Source organism: Protopterus annectens, chromosome 14.part0, assembly GCF_019279795.1.
Source record: "Protopterus annectens isolate FY-2018-M chromosome 14.part0, PAN1.0, whole genome shotgun sequence".
NCBI lineage: Eukaryota > Metazoa > Chordata > Ceratodontiformes > Protopteridae > Protopterus > Protopterus annectens.
In genome coordinates this window covers 560,504,292-560,531,871 of record NC_056748.1, presented here as the reverse complement: position 1 = coordinate 560,531,871, position 27,580 = coordinate 560,504,292, and the positions used below count along the sequence as shown (strand labels likewise).

Below are 27,580 nucleotides of genomic sequence, written 5' to 3'. Positions count from 1 at the left end.
TTAATAAAAGCTTCTGTTTAACTGAAGAACAGTGCTTGCGACTTTCAGCCTGTGAGTTAAACTTTTTGAAAAAAGCAACAGCATCAGCACCTGCATAAAGGTGGTAACTCCAACGAATTCTCGAACTATAGACCTATAGCTATATTATCTCCAATGGCAAAAATCATGGAGAAATGCATTCATAAACAACTGTTAAAATACGTAATAGAAAACAACTTACTAGCTAACTGCCAACATGGTTTTAGACCATTTCATAGCATCACCTCTGCCCTGTTATCCTTCTCTGACTGTATTAACCAAAATCACAATAATGACACTCTATCCTCAGCCCTCTTTATTGATCTCTCGAAAGCCTTCGATATGGTTAACCACCAGTTACTCATAAACATACTCAGAAACATGTCACTAGATGCACTGGCAAAACGATGGTTCCAGTCCTACTTAAACAATAGACAGCAGGCTGTACTATGGGAGAACAACTTATCTACCCACCTCCCTATTGCCCTCGGTGTCCCTCAAGGCTCCATATTAGGCCCTCTCCTATTTTCTGTTTTTATAAATGACCTACGTTCTGTAATACCTCAAGCTAACTGTATCCAATACGCATATGATTCCACAATAATATGCTCAGCCACTTCTCCATCAGACCTACAGACCCCAACCCAAAATGTGTTTAATACAGTCGGGAATTGGCTTCTACACCAATGCCTCATCTTGAACCCCCCCCAAAAAAAAGCTCTTACTATTCTCCCACCAGTAGGGCCTCCCCACTTAACTTTACTGTTGTATAAAGCAATGGTGCTGTCGTATCTCCTGATCCTACTACAAAACTTCTTGGAGTACTAACTGATAACAACCTTAACTTTGATTATCATATTAATAGTACTATAAAAACAGTCAACAAAAAACTGGGATCCCTCTGCAGGATCAAACCCTTTCTGACTCCACTTGCCAGGGCTACTATTGCCCATACCCACTTAATCTCTGCTCTTCTCTATGCCTCCCATATGTGTGTGTGTATATATGTATATATATATATATATATATATATATGTGTGTGTGTATGTATGTATATGTATGTATATATATATATATATATATATATATATATATATATATATATATATATATATATATATATATATATATATATATTAATTAAACTAATATTGCCAGATTTGTAACCGGGTCTGCTTTCAGAACCCATCTTTCTTACAATCTTGAACAACTAGGATGGTTACAGTTGCCAAATCTACTACTATTTAGCCAATTAACAGTTGCCCACAAGATCCTGTATCAACCTACTAATACGCCAATGCTTACAGACCTTATCACCTCCTACAATAACCTTAAGACCCTACGCTCATCAAATAAACTACTTGTACAAGTAGGTAAAACTAACAATATGGCTGGTGACTATTTGTCCTGTAATACTGAGGGTAAAACCTGGAACTCCTTCCCCAGTGACCTAACCTCCCTTTCCTCAATAACACTATTTAAAAGCAAACTGAAACCATACCTTAAATCACACTGGTTATGCTTTTTTGCTAACCCTGACTAACTACCTCACTTATCTCTGGGTACTAATCACTATACCTGTATAAGCTAGTTATTTTTCTGTTAACTATAAAGAGAGTGTCCTTTTATATATTAATCTAATGTTATTAGAGATATCTTTGTATGACTATGCATATATATGTACTATGATTCTGTAAGCAGAAATGCAAGGAAATGTAAAGAATTGCAATAATCTGTAATTTACCTGCATCTGTAAAATGTCACATAATATAGATAATACTGTGTTTTATGGAGCTTTTCTCCCCAGGCCTCTACTGAAAATGGATATATATCCAGCTGGACTAGCCCAGTCACCAAATGTGAAATAAAAATAAATAAAATAAAAAAACAGACATAGAGGTTTTGTAAAATCCATGAATACACTACAGGGTTTGCTGATGCGTCCTATAACATTTTATAACTGTTATACTTCAGTTTTGAATATATGTACATAAAGAATTATATTTTAACATGTTTACTTACAGAAAAGAAGAAAAAACAAAGTATAACAAGTAAATAAAGCCAAGAACCTACCGCTGCCTGCTCAACAAAGGCCATATGATAAAATACATTAAATCGCTATTTTATACCCAGAGCTCACTGCCACCTCTGTTTTAAATTACTGAAAACTTGGTAATGTTTTAATATTAAAATGTACACTTATTTATGACACTAACAGATGCATGTATATCTATAAAGATACAAGACATGTACTATACTTCACTGTGGTTTTCCAGTAAGTATTACTTTATCATAAAGACTGATAATAAATGTATTTGCATCATTTCATCAACATGAATAAATGTAAAGATTTTACCTTAAAATATTATGACCTTTTGTGCCAGATGAAGTTAAGGTTTTGTTTATAACACTGTATATGACAGTGTTATAAGTAATGAGAACAATCCTAAAGAAAAGGTTAATTGTCACTTTTCTTTAATTTTTTTGCTGCTGCTACTTCCTTTTGTTAACTATCCATTCTTTGATACATGTCTTAAGCTCACTAAAGATCTGTTAATTTCTTCTTGGTTATTTAGGAGTTTATTTTTCTGTGCATAGTCCAGTTCATCCAATGAGTTTGAATATCTTTTGTCCATCAGATAAAAACATCTTTATTCTCGCTGGAAATAGGATTTGAGCCTTAATGTTTGATTTCTTAAGGCTTTTAATTAGAGGTACACAGACTTTCCTTTTAGACATTACTGTAGAAGTATAATCCTAGTATAAAACCTAATTGTTTTGCTATTAAAAGTTATTGGGGAGTTTGACCACGCTGTTTTCAATACCAAATTTTTATACTGTGTAGAAAGGAATCTAACAATAATAGATCTCGGAGAGGATACATTTTTGTTGTTGCAATATTTGAAAGAGATCTATGTGCTCTTTGAATTTGAAAAGAAAGTGCTTCAGGCAGGGTCCGAATTTTTGGTAACCAAGTATCCAGGAATTGTACCACGTTGTTTCCTTCTTTTTCAGGTACACCATAAATTCTTGTATTGTTTCTTCTGGACCTGCTTTCAAGATAAATTTATTTTGTCCAAAAGGGTATTGTTTTGTTTTAGTAGGAACTCCACTTGGGTTTCATTTTCACTTAACCTTCTATCCATGTCTTTTAGTGATTCCTGTATAGATGTAGTTTGATCTGAATGTTTCTTCATTATTTCACTCAGCAAGTCGTTACTTATTTTCTTGTTTTATTGTATCAGTTTTGTTCTCCAGTTTGTCTATTTTGACTGAAATCTCTTGCGTACTAGCGACAAGAGTCTGCAGTTTTTCATTCCATTTTCTTGTGAGGAAGCTTTCAGATGACTCATGACTGCGCATACTTAATTGAACTTCTGACAGGGTTAAACGAATATGTAAAATAGGCTAAGAACAGAGTGGTTCCTCAGCAAATCATTAAAGATTATGCATCTCGCCATCTCCAGCTATCATGATGGCATATATATCAGTTGATATACCTGTTTGCATAGTATTGCTTATGAATCCATTAAGCAGCTAAGGAAAATAGAGTTGTTTCAGTGGGCACTGCTGCTTGCTCTTAAATTTAAAATGCATTTGTCTGGTTACCGTGGAGTTCAGTTAAGTATATGTTTGCATGTGCAAACCTTTTTTCAGCTCTGTAAGGGTTACTCTCCTTCAGAGAGCAATCATACACTCTGTAAGGGGGGATGGGAAGTTCTAGCAATATAAATTTACATATTTTACTGTCAAAGCTTTTTTATGCATATAATATGAAAAATACTTTGAGTTGGTAAATTAAGAACTGTAGTTAATATGTATCTCTGATATATCATGTCATATGTACAATCAGACAAAAAACCTGTAAGGTGCAAAAAAAAAGGTATTGCTGATAGAAGTGTGCAATATATTTTAATTGTAAATTGGTGTACATTTAAAATGTATATCGAGCAGTTGCCTTCAGGGGAAATGTATTTCTTTTCTGTGTTGGACCCTACTACTTTGTAGTTGTAAAATGTGTTAACTTTTGTAAACTTAGAACTAGTAAACATGCACAGCTGTTAGAAAACTCAGTATATAAACCAACTGTTTAGAGTGTCGTAATCTGACTGATTGTACTCCAATTAATGATTAATAATTCTACCAAAGCATAACACTTGACATGTTTGCATGCCACAGTACAAATATTGCTTGATAGAAGGATTTTTTTTGAAAATTTTGTTTTACCAAGACCCATTTTCTGACATCTGAAATCCAGAGATATTTTAGAAGTCATTGCAAACAAGCATTCAGTGAGGTATTAAACCTAGTACAATTGCATATTTTTCGATTATTGCTGACACTATCCAAAAGGACCATGCAGCTTTTAAAATGGTACACATGCTGATAATGTAATCTGTACTGAGAAAATCTAAGAACTGCTAATAGCCCTTGCCATCAGCCCCTATTCAAATGTACATTGAAATATTAAAAAAAAACAAACAGAAGTATTTTTTTTTAAATGAGCAGAGAAAAGTGACCAGTCAGAGAGTCCTAGAAGTTCATTATTTCCACTTCTGTAGCAGCACCTTAATTTTCCCTCTTCTAGACTGACCAATCAGCAGTCCCAATGGAAGTGTGTGAGGGGTCCATTGCTTTTGGGAGCTGGCCAGTTGTGAGTTAGGCAAGGCACAAGTCATGTACCCCAAAGGCTATTCCAGCAGTGAGGAATTTGAACATCTACTGTTTATGGGTGTGTGTGACTTGACACAAGTATACTTTTCCTTTGCATCAGATATACTCCATGCATGGCAGCAAACTAGTGTAGGGCACCTAGACCTTATATTTAGTCACAGAGTTTTTCTTCAGTTTTTAAAATTTCACTGGCATCCACATTTTTTCTTTCACCATTCTGACACATATCTTCAGCAAACAAACCAAAAATAAATAGACCTCAAGAAGTCTAAGAACAATAGGTATGCTTAGAAAGCTGATAAAGCATGATAGAAAAGAAAGAAAACATTTTTAACCTGTATTGCCAGCAGTGGAAATAGATGTGCTACTGCTGTACACTTTGAGATCAGATTGTCAGCAATCTGTGGACCACCACTAGTTAAACTGTGACACTTAATGTAATTTAAATCTTGAATGTGGTTTACAGATGACTGCAAAATGACATTACAGATGGAATTGCTCAAGTGGCAGACGTCAGTTTGACAGACTGTTCCATAAAATGTCTACTCCAGAAATTTCATACCAGAATTGCATACTGTTCAGTTACTTAAACTGGGCAATACACTTTATTTTTATCAAGTGCTTTTTATTCTGCCAAAATGTAAGACATTGATCCCAGATTTCCAATATACATTGCGGGGGCCATCTCCATATAAACTATGATACTGGATTTGTGCAACTGTGGTCGAAAACCTGATTTACAAAAATGACTGCAAAACAAGATTTAAAAATATAATTGCAGAAAGGTGCACAACAGCTTGACAGAAGGGCCCCTAAAATGACCGCCTTGATTTTTTTTTTTACAAAAATTTTACATGGTTATTAAAGTTGTAACATTGCTGAAGAATCAGTTAAACATATTTTTAAACCTCATTTTCTACGAATGCCCATAACTCCTCCTATGTAGCAATTTGAGCGCAAATCTTCAAAGCACCATCTGTGAAACACCACCTCCTAATGTGTGACTTTGTGCCAGTTATGTCCCTAACACAACTTATGAATATAATTGTGAAATGACAGGTACAAATAAAACTGTTCAGTAACGCACAACCATGTGCCTGCATGGTCAAAAAAATAACTTCCCTGAAAATGTTGTACCAAACTTGCATGGTGTTATGCAAGTTTATAACTTAAACTGTTATTTAACATGGACATAAAATTATTTTACATTAAATCACACAAAAGATATAATTTATAAAGTACTGATTGTAAAATTCAGACTGAAAAAAATCCAGCTTCTTATTGCCAGTGCAGTAAGGCATCTGGGATGTGTATGGTACAGCTACTGACTGGTACAGATACTGACACACACATTATTGTAATTTATCTGCTATGCACACCTCCTTATGCCTTATTGCTAGTTTCTATGAGAGCCTTGTATGCAAATAATTTCATCTTCTTAATTATCCCAAGAAGATATGATCTGCATAACGTATGAAACTTTGTATGTTGTTAAATAATACATTGTTTATTAAATGTAGTAATAAAATTATTATATATGAATGTATGGATTCAGAGGCAAAAAGGAGAAAATCTGAGAGTTTGGCCTCTCTTCTAGGAGTAGCAATAAAATATGCAATACAACTACTCAAAAGAGAAATAAAAGTAATCAAAAATGTGCATTTATAAATCACTGCAACTCCCTCCCTATTTTCCTAACTAGTGTGAAGCCTCTTCTCTTTTCCTACTTATCTAAAGAAATAAAGGAAAGAACAAATGTGCTTTTGAACAGCTTATGTAAAACTCTACACAAAACCTGAAAATATATTTTTCAGTCTATATGATATTCTGATATAATATTGCATGGAATCCCTGTTCAGTGTTTTTTGTATTATTTTTTAGAAGTTCTACCCCATACTTGCTATGACGGGAATAAAGATTGGATTTGATGTTGACTTTCAGTATATTTGCTCTATTTCTGCAGTAATTATGATATAATAGCTTAAAAGTGAAACAAAATGAGGCACTTTTTGCACAGTTAACAGTAGCATATTAGTCTGTTAGTGTCCATATTTTCTTTTTACTGAATTACTCACATTTGTATCTAGCACTATGGGGTAGAAGGCTAGAGTACGGACTGTGGCCCAGCTGACTTGGGTTCAGTTAGTGTCTCAACTATATGAAGTGCTATCAAGGAAGGATGGGGATGCTCACAGGTGCACCTTGGGGTTGCTGTCTGGCAAAGCTCAGAGATGCACAGAGGGCATTGTCTAGCGGGAGGCAAGGTACTGACTGATTCATCAGCATGACCATTGCACACCATCCAAGAGATGCTGTTTGCACACGTGTGGGTGTGGGTCTTTGTATATGTATGTATGCACGTGAACCTAGGTTATAAACAAAAAGTCCTCCTCTGTACTATACATGATGCTATCCTATGGTGTCTCATACTTTCAATGGCCCTGAATGCTCGCAGAATGTCTGGGGAGGTTTGTTACATTTGTAGACCTGGTAAATGAGGGGGCAGGTTTGAGGTCAGTTGTGGGGGAGCAAAAAAAAAAAAAAAAAGATGTAAAAAAATTACTCTAATTTGTGCCAGCTGTAAGCTGCAAAAATGCCTTTCATGATGCTTATAAATTGTCTTCCATAAACGCTAGATAAATTACAGCATTGTATTTAGTATTCAGAGTTATAGTTCCTTGGCAGTTTTTGGACCATGTCCAACATTCTTGGTTAAAGTGTTAAAGTTCCCAAGCAAATTTGCAGCTTTGCTTATTCATTTTTGACTGTCAGGTTATTTCATTGAGCTGAAAAGGCCACTAAAGGCTAGTTAAGGGATTCCACGCAGTCCTTAATTTCTTTATTTCAATAAACAACACTTCTTTTGCTAAAAATGAGGGTACCTTCTAGTTTATGCAATGTTTCAGAATAAGCCATCTGTATCCTTTATATATAGGGTTATAAGTAGGTTTAGAACTGGTATCCATTTTGTATGTTTATGAAATGTATTCAAAGAAATGCATACTGAGAACAAAGCTCAATAGTTGAATATTGAAATCCACTTTCAAAGTACACATCTGAAACTGGAGTTTTGATTGGTGACCTGATCAAAATTCTGTTTAGTAAACAAGGAGTTCTAATTACCCCAGTGTTTACCAGTTAGTGACAGTGCCCAGGAATGAAGTACATCTCTCTACCAACACCTTTGATAGCTGTTAGACCACTGTGCCACATTTATTGTGTTTCTGTGGCAGTTTGACGTATGTTTAACTTTGAAAGCTATCAGAATGTTTATCCAGTGCAGTTATGTGGTGGCTGCCATCTGTGTGGCAGCAAGAGGCCTTAATAATGACCAGGGTGTGACATATGTACCTTGTTGTAACAAGCTCGTTATAATGAAGTTCATACATCAGAAATATGCATAAAGGGCTTAGTTTTTTGCTGATTTTGGAGCATAATTTGCATGCTCCATGCATTTCTTAAATATTTATCCAGTAATTATGTACGAGTCAAAGCACTTTAATGATTGCAGCAAGTGAAAGCCTCAAATGTAAATAGACTACAGAAAATCTGTTGTATACCCCTTTTCATGCAGGCTAAGACAAATTCCTAATGGCAGCAATGCAAAATTTGAAAAGGGCCAAATATAATGGGACCTTTAACTGTGGCAGGGAAAACAATGAAATGAAGAAACTGAAAGGTCAAAGGTGTTTAGGTACTGAATTTACATCTGGGATATATTATAGGAATCAGAAATGACTTTGGGATAAAGCATTGTCAAAATCCCAAATCCAGAAGGTATAGGAGTCCTGACTTTTTTTCCAGAATCTTAAGATCCCCGTCTGAATTCTGCTTCTCATGAACTTTCAAAACACATCATGCCAAAGCATATGTGATTTTATTGTGGTTATAAAAGGTTAATGTGTTATTTTACCACAGTTTTTTACAGACATGATTGAAAGGATTATTAGTTTTTATAATGTCAGGTGGGAATCTGAATATATGTGGTGTTCCTTCTTGGGTTGCAGCCAAAAATACCTCCTTTATTAGGAAACTTCAAGAATATGGCAGTAGTAGCCGAGAGTCTGTAGGCACTCTTTGTCGCTAACTATCTACTGTCATCTGTTCCTGACCTCATTCACCAGGTCTACCAGACTTGCCTTGATCTCCCTCGGGCTCATCTCAAGCCACATCCAACATCATGCTTCTGCTGTGAAGTGTGTGCCCTAACAGCTGCCTTCTCAAGGCACCCTTGCCAGCTCTGAGATTGCAGCCATCAAGAGGTGCATGCGATGGCGCAGAGTTCAACAGGTGTGTATACTGCTGATTGCAGTGAACCTATGCTGCCTCTCTAATCCCAAGATGGGATAGTTGAGGTCATCCATTCATTCCTGTCCTTCCCTTGTGGTCCATTAAGTGGCTGTACCACTCATCAAGCATAGGTGTTCTGGGGTGCAGTAAGAGCTTTGTTCCTGTGCTCTACAAGGCTGCCAGCATTCTTAGTGTTGCCATGTTTTGTATTTTCAGGAATACAAGATTTAGATTCTTGCAGGGAAGTAATATAGGATGTTATTGATTTTGTGCAGTACAGCAGGATACCAGCTGCTGGAAACTCCACTCAGTCCTGTATTCTTTGTTTCTTGGATGCTGTTAAAATAGACCATATGAAACTTATTAGCATATTTTAATAATTAATCATAATTTCTTAGATTTCCCATCTCTTCATTAACTTTTCTTTGTCTTTTGGTGTTTTCTTCATTGTTTGCCTATTTCTCTCTCACTCTCTCACGCTCACTCTTACTCTCTCTCGCTCACTCGCTCACTCTTTCTCTCTCTCACTCACTGGCTCTCAGCCTAAAATTTAGGGAGACACACTTGATAGATTCTTTATACCAAGTATAATGCTTTCAACTTTAAAACTCGAGTGCTCACTTGTGCCATTAGTAATGCCAGTGGCAATACCTCCCATACCTTCTGTGATGGAATAATCTAGTTAACGAGATGGGAAGATTTGACATTAACAGGCCACTGCTTTGGGAGTTTAGTGACCGCTGGCTAATTCACATAATTAATGTATATAGATTCCTGTAATGCCTCTAACTGGGAATGTCCTTTTCCTTCCCCTTGGTTTCTGAAACGATGGATGTATGTATTTAGAGGCAGACTTGCATTAAGGTCCAGTAGTTTTCCTCTCAGATCTTGGTGGTTGGGTCCCTGTTACTACATGAAAACATTTTCTCAAAAACTGGGAAATGGAACCCATTTGTATATTGTGTACAAGCATTGTACTTGCTGCTAGTGACTTGGAGCTTGAAGACATCAGCCTGGCTGTTTCTTTCTCAGTAGAGTACATTCACAGTAGTCATCACTTTAAATTTCATCGTTTCCAAAAGTTTATAAAATACGTAAAGGAGGAGATGTCGAACAGTTTTATTATTGATGATGTCTAATTGGCAGATTAGGTTGGTTTCATATTTTAGCAAATTTTTACTGGTCAGTTTCACTGTGGAACCTTTTCTGAAAATCAGTAACTACTTATTGTAGAGTTAGATGGTATGTGCTGTTTTTTGTCATTCTGCCATTCATGGACCAAATGTATTGGCTATGGTAAATTTATCTTGCTTTCATCTATGGAACATTTCCTGGCTTAAACACTTGATACCTCTGGAAGATCATTATATCTATTTTTTTTGCCTTGTTTATTATTTTATCTCTCGGGTGCTTTGATTAATAAGCAAGTTAATGAATCAGAAGCTGAAGAAGTTAGAAACTGCGGTCTCAGTGTTTGTATATACTCACTGTAATATGTTGTCCCTTTTACAGTATTGCTGCTTTTTTTTTAAATTAAGTGTATAACTGTTGCTCAGAATTTTGAATTTGCTTGTAGCAGCACAATGTTAGGCATGAAAATGCAGCAGTGGCTTCTTTGCTAAAACAAGCATTAAAGTATTGTAAGTACCTGGTAGAAAGAACCCCCAAGTTATTTTCAACAGGTGTAGAAAACCTTGCTCATTCTAAAAGCAGCATTTGAACATTTGAATTTGTCACTGTTCTGGTATCAACATTTGAACTTGGTATGGGAGGTAGCATGGCTGTTGCTCACAGTGGCTTTTGGTCATGGCATGTATTTCGATCATGCACAACATAATTTCTAAAGCTGGCCCACTTTTCCAACATTTATATCATTGTTATGAATGTGGTGGTGGTGCTGCGATAGCATTGTTGCCTCTCAGTAAGACGCTGTCCGGTTCGATTCTCAGCTAGAGTGTCTTCTGCGTGGAGACATGCGTGAATGGGTGTACCTTCATTGAAGGTTGTGCGTCAGGCCTGGCCAGCCGGTACGTAAAAATCAACTGCCAATCATTAGCGGACCGGAGTTCCGCTGTGGCGACCCCTAACCGGGAAAAGCCAAAAGACACAATCAAAATATCATTGTTATGACCATGTTGCACCTTTTCCTGTTTTTGTCAGGATCTTATCCAAGTTGCCAGAAGACAGAATTTTCAGCCCTGGGTCTTGCCAGGATCTGTGTGGGAGAAGGCTCCCTGAGGCCACTGCTGCTGCAGCCTGCATAGTTTCAGATGAGAGAGTACCAGCATTTTCATGGTGGGAAGTAACCCTATTTTCTTGATAATCAAGAGAACAGCTAAATTTGGTTTATAGTAGGCTTGAGCTAATGGGTGGCTGCAGTGGTGCAGCAGTTAGCATTGCCACCTCACAGCAATAGGTTCTCTGATTCGATCAGCTGGGGTGCCTTCTGTGTGGAGTCTGCATGTCCTCCCTGTGGTCATGTGGGTTTTCTCCATGTGCTCCGGTTTCCTCCCACATCCCAAAGACATGCTGTAGGTGGATTGGACACGCTAAATTGGCCCTAGACATGAGTGCGTGTGTGCCTTCTGTGGAAGTTGGGCACCAGGCTGGCAACTTGATACTGTAAAACTCCACTGCTAATCATGAGTGGATAGGTGATATGCTGTGGCGACCCCTAACTGGGAAAAGCCGAAAGAAGAAGTAAGCTTGAGCTAGCTACTTGTACTAATATCAAATCCCAAGAGGGAGATTAAAGTCTGCCCTGCATCTGATAAATTTTAAGCAAAATGTCAAATTCCTGAGTTTAGATTCCCGATATTGGTGAGGTTGGGTATGAAGAGCCCACTTATGTTGAGGTTGTAAAGAAAATAATGGATTTTTTAAGGTAGACTTCACTAATAATAAAGTAAAAGAAACATGAGAGCTAGGCTTTGAAGTTTTTGTACACTTTTTTCCTTAGCTGTGAATATAGTGTTTATTTGAAACTGTTTTTAGAAAAGTGGTATAATTTGGTTAAAATACCTTTCCTTAATAGTATGCTTCCCTTAAGTATATTATACAGAAGAAAACGGAAATGTATGAAGCCAATTTTTTTCTGTTTTCTTCTCCTGCGTAAACAAGGATTCTAAAATACTGAATAGTATTGGCAACACTTTTTTTTTTTTTTGCTTTGTTAGTAATTTAGCTTACTTTGTGCAGTCAACAGACATTCTTTCTATGACCCGTTTTAGCAGCTGATTTCTTTCTCATTGTGTTGTACTGTCATCTCAAATTTTGACTGGATACCCAGGGCTGCATTCATTGTGTGCCTTTCATCACTGCCTACCTAAAGTGACGTTGATTTAAAGCCACAGCACCTTCTAGATATGTTATTTAGTTTCTAGCAATGCTCGTTTTATGACTGGAAGCATGAACGGTTTCAAACAGTGGCTACTTTGTAGAGCTGTTGGATAAACAATGCAAATCTTTAAAGTTTTGTAAGTACTGTGCTAGCTGCCAAACTAAATGTGTGCAAGCAGGCATCCCCAGTCTGTATGAGTAGAATAGTAGCATAGATTCGTTAACTAGCTTTCTCTTGTGTCCATGTAAACGAGGTCAGGAACAGTAGAATTAATGAAAGAGCGAGATGTTTTTTCTGTACCTATAGCTCCACTTCATTCAGTATAGATTTCTACTCTCTCTTTCTCATTTTGTCTCCTATGCTGTTTAGGGTTACCACCTGTCCCTCTTTGCGAGGGACAGTCCCACTTTGGGCAGTTGTGTCCTGCAAAAAAGAAAAAAACCTGAAAAATGGAAAATGTCCTGAGAGTTTGAGACAAAATATATTTCTTAAGTTTTCTTTAGTAATTGCATAAAACAGTTATGTTGTATCAGATATGGTAAGTAACTCAAATGCTGCAAAAATAAGCTTTTATTTTGGCAAAAAAGTGAAGTTCTATCATTGCACTGGCTGTGGGTATGTTTTGTCCTGCGAAATCTCATATTTCTACAAAAAATGTTCCACTTTGGGCATTTGAAAAGGTGGCAACCCTAATGCTGTTTGTTCCCTACAGTCTACAAGCTCCCAGTTAGTTAGAGTGAAATCCTTAGCAGTATCATCGGACAGACTCCTACACAATCCCTTTACTTCAGCATAGGACCCAGAGATCCTATCAGCTAGCTGTATTAGCACCTAATGGTAGAAGAAAAAAAAAATGCAGTGTTGGTCCATTCACAGAAAACACAAATCGATGATCACAAATGTGATGTGATGTGATACCTTATACTGGACCAACATAAGTTTTACAATTACTCCACTTTGTGGGCTAACAATAGAGCTTCATCAGGAATGATCAAGTTACGGATGCTGGATACACTGCTTAAATGTCAATTTGTTTCTTGAAAGAGAGGTACATGATTTCTTTTCTTTGGGCAAAAAAAAAATAAACTTGAAAATGCCAGTATGAAAAAAATGTACTTCTTGGATACTATAGTATGATAATACACCTCAGAAAAAGATCATGTGCAACATTAGAAAACCAAGTCATATCATGCCATAAAACTCAGTTATGCATGTTACATTTAGAGTCTGTGTCTATTTAATAGAAAAGTTAACAACTCAGGAGGCTGCACTGACACGTAATAGGAAAATAAATTATAATACAAGAAAGTGTGGGACAGTTAGTTAAATTAGAAGAAGGGACAAGTTCTGATTTGTAATTTGTTAATCTTTCTAAATGGTAATTCTCTGTTAAATAGACATTTTGTTTAATAGGAATGTGAATTTGCAATAATGTTCAGCGTGAAGGAATAGGTTATGAAACAGGAGGGACTACCAAGAGGAGAAGATAATGAGTGAGAACATTTTGATGATGTGTCCAGTTCATTCACCACACAGTCCTTTGTTTAGCTACCTGAAGCAGAGAGAGAGAGAGAGACAGAAATGCGTCAACATGTCGATTAGTCTACGGATCTGACATGTACCTCTGAAGAACAACAGTACTGGACAGAGCTTGTTGTACTGTTAAAATTGTCTAAACCTTAAGGCTATACTGACTATTAAGCTTAATGTTAATAGTGTTCTGACTACAGTTTTACCTTATGTGAAAATACCTACTCTCTTATGAATTAAATGTGCCAAATTAAAAAAAAAAAACAAAGCACTTGACAGAGAGAGAGAGAGAGACTGTAAAATACTGGACCATCTAGGTAAGAGGCTGACTTAACCTCACTAGAGCTTAGATTTTTTTTCGCCATTCTGTGGGGCAGCCACTGGAATAGTTCTTACCCCTTCCTCTAGTCTGGGCTTAGATGGGAACTAGTTAAAACTATGCCTGCAACTTCCACAGTGGGATGCCACATTGTCTGTTATTCCTATGACTTGACTGGTGCATGATTCCCAAGTGATACCAGTAGGCTGTGGTATGTAACTGCACAGGATGGAAGAGTTCTAGTGGTCTGTCCTGGCTGCCACTTTCCTGAAGGAATTCTTTTCTGCCATGCATTATAACACTTGGCACCAGAAGTATGATTTCTTATCCATGAGGAGAGTACTAAAGCAATAGTTGCCCCATGAGGAGCACGATATTATAACATACCATGCGTGACAGCAGTAGCTGAGCCTGCCATGAAGCTTGAATGAAGGTCCAGTTTGTAGTGTTTGGAAAAGGTATGAACTTCAGTATATGTGGCTGCCTCTCACTTATTCTGCACTGATACAGTTTTAATGAGGGCTGCAGTACCTTTTGGAAGTGTTCGGTCGGCTCTCTAAGGTGTTTTATATTGGATTCACATTTCACTAATCTGTTGTATTTGCCTAGCATGACAAAGTCAAATTACTACTCAGACTGCATGATGATGTTTGTTTCTTGCCAGTTGCATCTGAATTGCTTGGAGGTATCTAAGAGTCAATATAGTTTCCCTTTGTGATAGAAGATAGGCAGCTAAATAGTTTATCTGCCAGTTCAGAAACCACCCTGTGCATAAAGGAAGGTATGTTTTAAAGCTCACTCTGTCACTCTAGAAGATATTATAATCCTTTGCAGATCAGAGCTGCTGAAGTTCAAAGATTCTTCTAATTTAAGTAATTGACACCAAAAGTATTTTTTCCCAGCACCATATGTTAAGGCTGTGTCACTGATAAGATGGGCACAAATGAAGTGGAGCTAGCTTTTCAAGAGTAAGAATAAGTTCCTAAGGAGGAGGGACTGCCATTCTGTATGACTTTTTAAGTGTAGAGCCCACTTGAGGAACAGCTTCATAGTTTAGTGGCTTGGGGGAGTATAGGTAGAGAAATGCTGCAACTGCAGAGACATACACTGTTGTAGAGGTGTAAGGAAGGCCATTACTGGATACTGTCAGGTATCTAAGGAGTGTTTAATGGCTGTAGCTATGATACACCACTAGGCTCACTCTATAAGGGAACCTCTTCCATTCATATAGGTATTATTTCCTGATGCAAGCTTTCTTGTTTTCTTTAAATTATACAATACTTCTAGTTTTTCATTCTTTAGGTTGAAATGCACCAGTGATCCTTTCTTGCCTTATTAGGGCACAGGCTTAATCAAGCAGAATGAGGCCTAGATGATAGGGCCATAAGGAGGCTACCAAAGTGAGGTTTGCCCATCAATTCTTTTTGGAACTCCTTGAGAATTTGAGGGAATGGGTAAGAAGGACATAGGAGTCCTTTTTTTTCAGGGGATGGAAATGCGCTTACTGCCCAAACTTCCTTGTTTGGGTATCTGGAACAGAAAAAAAAATCTAACCTTTCTCTCTCTGAGGTTGTGCCCTCATAGCAGGATTCAGTCTCCACTCATGACTTCTCACCTTTGACCTGCTTAGATCAGCTGCAGTGTAAGTTCTGAAGGGATGTGGTATGCCTGAAAGCTCAAATTTTCCAGGCAGTTATTGCTGTGCTGCATAGCTGCTATATGTAGCTCCACTTTGCTTATATACAGTGGTGGTATCAGTAATCATCTTGGCTGCCAGGTTGCCTTAAAAATTACAAAGGGCTTGGATGATGGCCATAATTTACTTCATGTTCTTATGCCTTTTGATCATGGGTCCACTTCATGTACCTTCCACCTTGAGGTGGTCTGTGTAGCTCCAGTAATGCTTCCTTGTTTTCTGGCACTACAAAGGGCATCCCATATTTCTTTAGTACATGCTAAAACCATTTATTTGAATCCCTTGGTATTGGACTGTATAAGGGAGTTTAGCTTATTGGGTGCTTGTGTTGCTACCACAGGCTTTTCAAGTACTGCTGAATTTTTTGTATGTGCACCCTGTCAAGAGGGGCCATGAGGACAGCAGCTAGCACATAGTACAGAACATTCAGGAACATTTACTGTATTTGCTTTTTTTCTAGACATGGTTCCAGAAATAATGTCAGCTGCAAAGATTTGCCTTCTAGAAGTAAGAGTTTGCTGCCTTTTTGGATGGTAAGGCTTCCAGAGACATCTTTGCTGTTCTAATTATGAGCCTAGGTTTGGGTTTATATTTATGGCTGTCTGCAACTTTTCTCTTGAAATTTTATTTATTTTTTTATTTATTTTACAATTGTTGACCGGGCTAGTCTAACTGGAATAAAATCCATTTTCAGTAGAGGCCCGGGAATTTTATACAGTAAAAAATAATAAGTTCAAAGCAGAATAACAGTAGTAAAATAGCTCTAAACAGTTACTTGGAAATTGTCCAAAAATTACTTGGAAGAAACAGTTATCCAGGTGTAAATGTGGATCACCTGGCTCCTGAGGTGCCCACATACTGACACTAAGAATTTACTAATATATCACCATGACAATGCAAGTATTAGCCACAAAAACGAAACAATAAATGATGCTAGAATGATTATGGTATTTGCTTTAGTTCTTTAACTAACCTACCCTACCACACCCATCACTATGTAGCCTTAAAATACCTGCAGTGGTTAGAGTTTCACCACCAAATTCTATTATCCCAGCTCCTCATACCTCATTCAGTCGTACACGATCCATCTTTTTGCCCCTCTCTCCATTTTCATAGGTTCATAGGTTGATACTAGGCTATCTGCCCTAGGGCATTTATAAGCCTAGCCAGAGTTTGTTTGGCTTTCGCCACCCTTTTAGATTAGTAGACTGTGCCTTTGAATAGTAGGTCACAGAAGATAGACCTTTTAAGGTTAGTTTACTGTACCTCTGTCTAACAGGGACACAGAAGAGATCCCCGGGGTAAACTTACGATCTCCCATCCACTCGTCAAGACTTCTCTTGAAGAGGGTCAGTGAGGGGCTCTGCCTAACTTGGACTGGGATTTTGTTCCAGAGTGAGGGGAGCCTCTGGGATATGAATCTGTCCCTCCAGCATGTCCTATTTATTTCTGTGCTGAGGTTTATGTCCCTGGAGCATGTAGCTCTAAGGGATTTGGATTTCCTGAGGTGGAGCTTGTCCATTAATTCTGGGTTGGACATGGCTTTATACGTCCGGCACAGATTGCCTCTGAGTAGGCGGTAAGCAACTGAGTAGCGCTGGAGTTTCTTTAGCCGAACTGCATAGGACATCTGTTTGTCCCTTGATCCTCTTGGTGAGGTACTTTTGTGGTCTTTCCAGTTGCTGCAGGTGTCTGGTAAGGTACATCCCAAATGGGGCATTGTATTCAATTATGGGCCTGATGAGTGATGAGTAGAGGGGCAGAATGACCTCTCTTGATCTAGATATGAAACCTTTCGTGATGAGGTGGGCTATATAGAAGGTCTTTCTAACCACTTTGGCAATGTGATTGTCAAAGGAGAGATTACTATCTACTTGGGTCCCCAAATCCCTAATTACTTCTTCCGTACTTAATGGATTACCACCTATGTGGTAATTTGTGGGCACTTTGTTTTTCCCAAAGGGGATGACTATGCATTTTTTGGCATTTAGCTTTAGGCCATGTCTCTGGCACCAGTTATCCATCTCTGTGAGACAGTTTTGGAGGATGCTTGTGTCAGCCGGAGAGTCGATTATGGCACCCAGTTTGCAGTCATCTGCGAACTTGGTCAGCCATAGTCCTACCATGTTAGCCTGTACCTCAGAGAAATATATACCGAACAAGAGAGGTCCCAGGACTGATCCCTGTGGGACGCCACTTGTAACTGGTTTAGAGTCTGACATGGCACCTGCAGTTCTGACCATGTGGGTTCTATCCCTGAGCCATTTTGCAACCCATCTTGTGACATAGGGGTTGATATTTAAGCTGGTGAGCCTATTTATGATGCCCGAGTGGGGTATTGTGTCAAAGGCTTTTGCGAGGTCCAGGTAGACTGTGTGGACTACCTTCCCTTCGTCTATGGCCCTGGTAACTGTTTCAAAGTCGTCGACCAGGTTCAAGAGGCAAGATCTGCCCTTAAAAAAGCTGAATTGGCTAGGATCCAGTGTCTGGAGGTTCCCAATGTCTTTGTTTATGAGTTCCATGATGATATGCTCCATAGCTTTGCAGACCAGGCTAGTCAGGCTTATAGGGCGATAGTTTCCGGGGTCCGTTGTGGCACCCCCTTTGTGGAGTGGGACCACTGTTGCCGTACATGTCCTTGGGTACATATCCTGTAGTAAGGCTGAGATTGAACAGTGACTTTATGTGAGGGTTAAGTTCTTCTTGAAGCTCGTGTAAGATGCAGCCCGGGACACCATCCGGTCCCATTGATGCTGTGTTTTTTGCTTTGGAGAGGGCAGCTCTCACCTGTTCATCTGTGATGTCAGGGAGGCAACACTCTGTTGGGATAGACATTTGCTCTTTTGGTGGGGGGGGGGGGGAGAAATTTGCACTGAACCTGTCTGCCAGGATGTTGGCAATGTCTTTGGGTTCAGTGTATTTTTTGTCATTTTGCACTAACTCAGAGCATATCTGGGAGTTGCCACCCAGGTTCTTGACATAACTAAAGAAGGCCTTATGATTGTCTTTAGTGTCTTGTGCAATTTTTCTTTCAAAGCTAGCCTTGGATGATTTTATGAGGGATCGTAGTTTCTTGCTAGTACTGATCAGAGATGCTTTCCCTTTTTGGGATTTTGCTCCATCATGTAGTAGCTTTCTCCTTCTGTTGTATAGCTTATTTATGGCTGGGGTCCACCAGACAGGTCTCCTGCCTTTGGGGGAGTGAGTCATGGTTTTATTTGGGATAGCACGATCCATGCATTCCTGTAGGTGTAAAGGATTCTGCGGTTTGAGCCATATTTTCCACTGGCCCTGGGGCTTTGAAGGATACCACCTCGGTTTTGAGAAGTGTGAAGTTTGCTTTTGAGAAGTTCTTCACCGTGGTTTCCTTGGCTGGGGGTGGGGATGGCATGTGGATGTCCAGTAAGATTAATTTATGGTCTGACCTTACCAATGAGGGGTATACCTCTGGTGTGGAACATAGAGTCCCCATGTTGGTGATGACCAGGTCCAATATGTTTTCCCCTTTGTGGGGGTGGTGACCAGTTGTTCCATAGCATTTGAGTTTATAAATTCTAGGAATTGTTGGGCAAGGGTGTTGGGGGCTTGAGTCGTTTTCCCAGTCAATATTTGGGTAGTTGAAGTCACCCAATATAATGGTGTTTGGAGAGACCTTCATATTCTCCAGTGTTCTCAGGAAAGCCGAGTGGGGTTCCTGAGTTTGGGAGGGTGGTCTGTAGCAGGCTACGAACTGAAAGGCAGTTTTGCCTACTGTTAGTTGCACATGGATGGTCTCTGATGCTTCGTGCAGTGCTACTAACCTGGAGGTGTGGGTATCTTTGATGTATATGGATACTCCCCCCTCCTTTTGTGGTTCGGTCCGAGCTTTGTGGCCGAAAAGCATGGTATAAAGTATAACCTGGTAGTGCTGGGGTGCTTTCGGGAGCCTTGAACCCGGTTTCTGTAACTGCACAGATATCGATATTCTCCATACTGAGGAGAGCCTCGAGTGCATGCATCCTGAGGTTTAGACTTCTGGCATTGAGCAGCATTACCCTTAGTTTTTTTTCAATGTGTTGTCTATGGAGGTGGGTTTGTCTTTTGTGCCTTGCCTAAAAAAGGCACTATGGAGGTGGCAAGAGCCTTAGCCAGTATTCAAAAGCCCAGGGATGACAGGTGCAAGCCGTCCCTAGCGAAGCAACGTGGCTTTTCGAGCATGTCATCCCAGGCTGTCAGACACTGGATCCCCTTTAAATGACACCAATACTTTAGCCAATTGTTAAAATTTATCATTTTGTCTTTATATTGTGGCATCATTTTTGGTGAGGTCAAGATGCTACTCAAGGTCAGGGTCATACCGGCCTGGGCTACATGATCAGAGAGCTCCTCTGTCTCTTTTCATGTAGTCCAGGGAGGTACATCTCAGGTCATTCACACCAGCATGGACAATGACCGAGTCATACTTGTACTTGCTTTGGAGTGACCTGAGTGCATGCATTATGTGGCAGATCCTGGCACCCGACAGGCAGCTTACAGTGACCTTCTCCTTGTTCAGTCTGGTGAGTGGGACGTCAGTGTATCTGACAAGTCACCTATTACAAGTGTATTAGGTGAGTTGTTTAGCCTTAAGGGCTGTGACTGTGTGGCACACTGACTTTGTGAACTATGTGATACATGGGTATTGGTGTGGGGTAAGGTTTGCTTGGATGTCTGCTTTGGAGGTCTCTGCTGCTTAGGCAGATTTTTATTTAGAGCCTCCGAGTATGTTTTTGTGTGTTTGTGTTTGGTTTGCCGATGCGGTAGGTCTGTGTAAGACTGGAATTGTGGTGTGTGTCATTCCCTTCTCCTCCTGACTGAGCCAGTACTGGGTTGAGAGAGCTCAGCCTCCAGTTTGGCTATATAGTTGCATCTCTCACATATATTTGAGCTTGTAGGGAGGAGGAGAGGGTGGTCTGTGTACATAAGGCAATTATAACATTGCCTCAAGATTCCCAGATTCACCAGCTGGACTGGAGAGTAAACCCGAAACGGACTTTTGAACATGCCAGAATAGTGTAAGGAACTACTTTTTGACTGATCAGAAAGGACCAATAGGCAGCCAAGTACTTAAAAGGAGTATAAGAGGGGTGTAGTTTAGTTTTAGTGCTTACTTATAAGATTACTTATAAGAGCAAGTGCAGGGCTTTAGGATGAAGATAAAGTGCTTACTTTGAGATTTAGATCAGATCTAAGGGAAAAAGTGAAGAGCAGACTTTGTGGAGCCGGGAATAGTTTAAACCTGATTAAGCGGCGCTGCCCGATGCTGCGCTGTGTGCAAAATCGTGCAAAACCGCACAAATGCAGGTTTTAAAGCAGGGAAACTGAAAGAGATAGGAATTGACCCAAAACGGCCAATTAGCTACTAGTTTTAGGGCTGAGACCACTCCTCCAGGAACAGATAGACTGCTCAAAGCTCCCCACTCTCACTGGTGAACAGAGAAGCCTCCTCCTATCCAAGTAAGGATATGGGCAACACAGGAAACTATACCACAGTCCGGAATTCAGCAAAGCCTGAAATCTGGACTAATCTAGTTCAGCAAAGGCGGGAAAAGAGAATACTTTTTTTTTTTTTTTTTTTTTCAGAGAACAGCAGAAAAACACACAGAAAACACTGTAAATGCTATAAACAGGCTAGCGCACTTTAGTGTGTAGCCTACAACAGTTATACAATTCAAAAATGACTAAAAATGATAAAATCAAGTGCAAAAACTGTAAAATGCAGAAAGGCAATGCAATTTAAACTTTTAAAAGCACAGAGCAGTTTGAAACTCACTTTTTAGGCGGGAAAAGGCAGTCGGAGCAAAAACAAGCAGAAAAAAATACTTAGATCAGGAAAAGTCTCTCTTGGGTCTTTCTGTTGCCTGTATCACTCTGCAGGACACCACAAGGAGCTGTGCTGAGTTGTATACTGGCACAAAACCGCGCAAATGCGGGTTTTAACGCAGGGAAACTGAAAGAGAGAGGAATTGACCCAAAGCGGTCAATAAGCTACTAGTTTCAGGGCTGAGACTACTCCTCCAGTGACAGATAGGCTGCTCAAAGCTCCCCACTCTCACTGGTGAACAGAGAAGCTTCCTCCTATCCAAGTAAGGATATGGGCAACATAGGAAACAATACCACAGTAAGGAATTCAGCAAAGCCTGAAATCTGGACTAATCTAGTTCAGCAAAGGCGGGAAAAGAGAATACTTTTTTGTTTTTTTTCTTGTTTTTCAGAGAACAGCAGAAAAACACACAGAAAACACTGTAAATGCTATAAACAGGCTAGCACACTTTAGTGTGTAGCCTACAACAGTTATACAATACAAAAACGACTAAAAATGATAAAAACAAGTGCAAAAACTGTAAAATGCAGATCATCCAGCCTTATACTCTGAACCGCACTCTTTGTAGCTCTCAACAAAAGCTACTACAAGTTTATATGCTCAACAAAAATGTAGGCAAACTACTCTATAGCTGCAACATTGCAAAAGCCTGGAATAAACGTCTACCTCACATCAGATTGATCACTAACTCCAGCTCCTTTAAAATTGCAGTAAAAGTTACCTACCAGAAAGAATGGCTACGCCTCTGCAATGACCCATTATAATCCTATCTTCCTGTCTTCCAAACCTACCTTAATTTTCTCTTCCTATCCCTACTCCCCCTCTCAATGCAATATTCTCCACTACAAGACTAAACTACTTATATTCCCCTTAGTTTCTATTTACTATAGTTCACTTAATTCCTATAGTCCTCTCTCACTTAATTCATACCTACTATAATTTTGTATACTCCTCCTACCTTAGACTTATTTCTCTGCCTCTCCTCTACACCTCTGTCTCTCTATCTGTCTTCCTATCTCATACTGTATGCATATTACTTCTCTTCCTGCATCTCTATACATTCCTCACTAAGCCACTATGCCACTTTACTGACTCATCTTTCATACTATTCCTGTTTCAAAAAAAAAGGTCCTACAACATGCTATGTAAATAATTATACTATTTTTAATTTGTGCTTTAAACAAAAAAAAATTGTATACTTTATGCTTTTATAATTTTCTCCTGTATGCATTTGAATTGTAGGTAACTGTTTTTGGAGCTTTTCTCCTCGGGCCTTCACTGAAAAAGGGTCTCTCTACCCAGTCAGACTAACCCAGTAAACAAATGTCAAATAAATAATATATCCAGTAAGAACTTCTTTAGCATTGTCATGGTGGTATTTTCTTTAGTGTTTATATGACTGCCTCAGTGGCTGGATCTTCATTTTTTAATGTCTGGGCTGTGTGTGCAGACTAAAGGGCAAGCAAGTATACTGATAGTACAGGTGCACAGCCATCAACCACAGCAGTCATCTCTGCTCCTTATTATTGCTTTGACAGTACACATCCATTAGGTTCAGCGTCAGTAAGAGAACTTCTGTATAAAGCAGCAGGAGTAATGCATGGAGAGCTAGCATCCAGAACTTAACTTTTCAGCCTGGTAGGTTTACAATACTCTTCCAAGGACCATCTCTCTTAGGAAGCACAAAAAATCTGAAATCTCTTTCCTTATTCCTGCAGGGGAACATTTCACTGGCTGTCAGCTGAGCCAAGGCAGGTTATGTTTTTCCGTCTGGCTTATTGGTGTTGGGAGAATGAGATGCATTTCCAGAAAGGGAAAGAAGGCTTTTGAATTCTAGTTTATTGCCTGATGAAATGATATCCCTTACCCATTTGTCTTCAGTTAATGAACAACGTTTGGAGAGGAGTCAAGGCAGTCAGGGTACAGAATTTATAATTCGTGGGATCAGGGGTTTACAAACCAGCATCCTTGTGTGATTAGCACTCTCATATGTTTGTAGGACTGATGGAGTCACTAAGACCTCCTTTTGTCTCTGCCTGCTGATTCCTTAACGATTTTATTATGCCTTTTCATTTTTTCTAAACCTTTGTTTCCCCCTTGTAGTGGACTTTTACTCTGGCTATCCTTTAGTAATCCCTTTGCCGGAACTGAGGGTGGCATTGTCAACACTAGTATTCATTTATGGTTGAAGAAAACCTTTACATTTTGGGTGCTTTTGTGTAGCGTCTTTGTTACATGTAATGTAGTGTTTTTAGGAAGATCTGTTCTTCTCTAGACTAAACAGGCACTGCAGATGGAAATTATTCTGTTGGCACACTTGTTAATGTTGTGAAGATGTCATGGACTTCATAGTAAGACAAACCATTAGAATACAGCCAAAAAGTTAAAAACATCTCAGTGTATATGTGTGTGGGGGTTACTATGAAAGTGTTAAAACACACAATCTTAGAAATAAAAATCTTGTTGATAATATAGATTGACCGAAATGCTGAAGAACACTATCAAAAAAAAAAAAATTTTTTTTTTGAATATTGAAACTTCCTACCACTGCAGATCCAGGAACATCTGCTACCATTTTCCATCAGGAATGTGAACCTAGAAACAAGTGCTAACATTGGTCTTGCAGGGAGCAAGTCCAGGGGTTCACTATTTTCGTCTTTTGATCTTGCAGTTTCAAGAGTTTGAGTTTCAAGATTGTTTCATCATTTTCATAGTAAACCATATGCATACATACACACACGCACACACTTGTCTTGTACGTACAGATACGTAGATAGAGATGTACAGTATGTGCTGGCTAACTGTAATGATCATTTGTCATTACTGCTAAGGAATAGGGACTACTGCTGAACTTCTAAAGAAGTTTTGGAATGCTGCCTTATTAAATAACCATTGTATTCTTCTGTTTTCCCATGTGCATAAACTGCTTTTGTTCCGTGTAAGTTAGACTCAGTATGGTTGTAATATGAGTTATCAATTGTAAGTCTGCTAAGACAGTTTTTCAATATAAAATTAAATTTACTTTTGCAGACTCGTGTTCCAGTGTATACAACACATTGCCCAGCAGGAACATCTGTTCAAAATATTGTTCACTGGAGTCAGGTAAGACATGCTTAACTCATTACTATTAATTTTGTCAAGAGCAAACTATACCCAAGGAAGTAAGCCACTGATATACCAAAGAATATAAATCACAAACCAAAAAAAAAATGCAACCAGTGGTCCACAGCAGTAAAAACGCCAACATGTTGATTCAGTATATCAGTTTAATGAAAAAAGGCAAAGATAAGCGCTTTCACATATTAGCTTCATCAGATCTTTATTAATTTTGTGTTTAATTGCCAGTTATAGGCAAACAGTGGGAAAACATGTAGAAATAATGACATTTTTATGTCTGGTTATACATTTGTCTCGTTTTGTGACATACAGTGTTTGAAATAGTTTGCAGAAGAAAAGTCATTCCTTTGAATACATGATGATCAGAATAATTTAAGTATGCAGTGTTGTCTTACTCATAGGAACTGTATTTTTTTTTGTCTATATATGTAGAGTTATAGTTAATTAATGTAACAAATGAGACTGTAATAATTATAACTAAGAATTGTAATTGTGGTATATTTTTTTTTTTTTTTAGAATGCAAAATCTGGTGACCTTAAAGCATATGACTATGATAGCTTAAAAGAAAACATGGCACATTATAACCAGGTACAGTATAGTGGAACAAGAGGCTTGAATATTTTAATTAAAGATCAGATGTCCAGGAAACAGCAGGAGGCATTTTTTTCTACTGCTATATTTTCTCAGTTATTATTATTATTTATTATTATTACTACTACTACTACTACTACACACATCATCTCTGTATAATATACAATATACTACCCTGGTAAGTATACAGCACTAAAAGGCATGCTTTAACATTACCACTTTACCAAAGCTTTTTGCTCTAATGGCAAACTCCTCCTTTCCATCATTTAAATTCCAAAATGCATCAGCAGCTGCATTATACTCAAACTCTTTTGTTACCCTCTAGAATACCCTTCTGCATGCTCTTGGACTTCTCAAAAACCAGCAGACATTCAAAACACTTCTAAGACTAACATTGTAGCTCCATAGCTGTACATCTCCAGGATAAGTTCAACATTTCTATTTTCTTCCTTTTCTACTCTGTTACCAATTATCACTCTGTCTCCACCCAGCCCACCTTCCACTTATGCCTCTCTTTAACTCCCTCTTACCACTCATTTCATTTATGTCTCAAAATTAAATCAAACTATCACTGTCCGCCCTTTCTAAGTGACTCAGTACTCTGGTTTGTGACATCTATCCTATTGCTTCAGTATTTACCTAACTGTATATTATCTAACTGTATATGTATTAGAGTATAATTTGTTTAAGAAGCTTTACTACTTTATGTATAGTTGGTATCTTATCTGTTTTTGTCATTGTAAAATTTAGTTTAATTGCATTCTGCTTGACATTGCTGGTATTGCATAACTTAAAGGATTTTGATTGTACAGCATGTACTGGAGTTTTTCTCCCCAGGCCTCTACTGAAAAGGGACCTTTGCATCCAGAAGGACTTCTCTGGTCAACAGATGTCAAATCAAAATAAATAAAACTGAGAAAGGTATAAACACATAGGCAACAGGCTATTGACATTGGATAGTAGAGGTAATCTGTAAGTAAACAAATTCATGCCTTATCCAAATTGTGTAATTTGCATCCTAATATCCAAGTGAACAAAAACAGACAGTAGGTCAAAATTCAGATTTCCAACTCTTAACAGTATGCAATACATCAGAAGAGCAGTTACCAGTGGTGAGTATTTGGTGGAGGGAGAACACATCATAACTTACTGAACATTTATCTGTATGCCTAAAATGATGGCCTGAATAACTGTGCCATTTCCTATTTATGCAGCTGATGTTTGTGGTTTAAGCACAGTGTCATTGCAGATACAAAGCATTTTCTGATGCATAGGACTGAGTTTCATGTTGACTGTATGCATCCTGTTTTCCTTAAGTAGCAATACTCTTCACAGATAATGTAAACAGTATTAGCCAGTGCTCACACAAAAAGAAGTGCAGCACATAATGACAACAGACTGCTGGAACATAGTTCAAGCCACTAGTGCCTTGATAATACCACCTTCAGAAGGAGCCATGTCCTGCCATAGAATTCTCTTGCTTCTCTTCTTCTTACATGAGTCTTTGCTATAAATTTCATCTGCTTTACTTTTTTTTTTCTTTTGAGGTTCTTTAGACTATTTCCAATATTCTTAAAGCCTACAACTATGCTAGTTTTGGTTTCCACAACCTCCGTTTGTCTGTTTTGTGACCCTAAGGAAGTTGCCTAACCAGACGGTGCTATTAGGCTGAGCCAAAGTGGGTTCACATGAATCAGTGCTCTGCTTCTTCTAAAAGACATTTTTCTTTTTCTGTTTACATGATAGACTTTGTGTTTCTTTCCCATGGGCACAAGACAGTCATCTTTCATGTAAGTCAGAGGCATCACAGAATGCACTGCCGCTTATTTTGAGAATTTTGACCACAAGCTGTTCATGACAGAATTTATTAGTTGGGTGAAAGCAGGCCTTGTGTCTCTTATGTATTGGAAGGTATGTATTCTGTCTGTAAACATTTGGAGCAAAAATCAGGTGCATTTACTTTAGAGCTTTGTTCCTTGTCTTTTCCATTTGAAGCAACATTTGCACGTTAAAAGCCAGAAAAATTATGACACAACCATTTGTGTTTTGCCATTGCATTTATAGTGTCATTATTTCTGACTGCAGCAAAATGCTCCTTGATCCTGGAAGAGAGCATTCTTGTTGTCTACCCAATGTAGAAAGCTGGGCAGGAATTACACACA

At 38.6% G+C, this 27,580-nt stretch overlaps 2 protein-coding genes across 2 annotated transcripts in view; one reads left to right on the top strand and one right to left on the bottom strand.

Moving 5' to 3' along the window:
• Positions 1 to 3,555, bottom strand: part of RNLS (renalase, FAD dependent amine oxidase) — a 1,470,556-nt gene extending 1,467,001 nt beyond the window's left edge. The window contains exon 1 of the mRNA XM_044056304.1: positions 2,375 to 3,555. The gene's annotated coding sequence lies outside the window, so the exon portion shown is untranslated. The remainder of the gene's footprint in view (positions 1 to 2,374) is intronic.
• Positions 1 to 27,580, top strand: part of LOC122788704 (lysosomal acid lipase/cholesteryl ester hydrolase-like) — a 243,910-nt gene that overhangs the window by 211,586 nt on the left and 4,744 nt on the right. The window contains exons 6-7 of the mRNA XM_044055598.1: positions 24,707 to 24,811; positions 25,344 to 25,437. Coding sequence (XP_043911533.1) covers positions 24,707 to 24,811; positions 25,344 to 25,437 — 199 coding nt within the window. The remainder of the gene's footprint in view (positions 1 to 24,706; positions 24,812 to 25,343; positions 25,438 to 27,580) is intronic.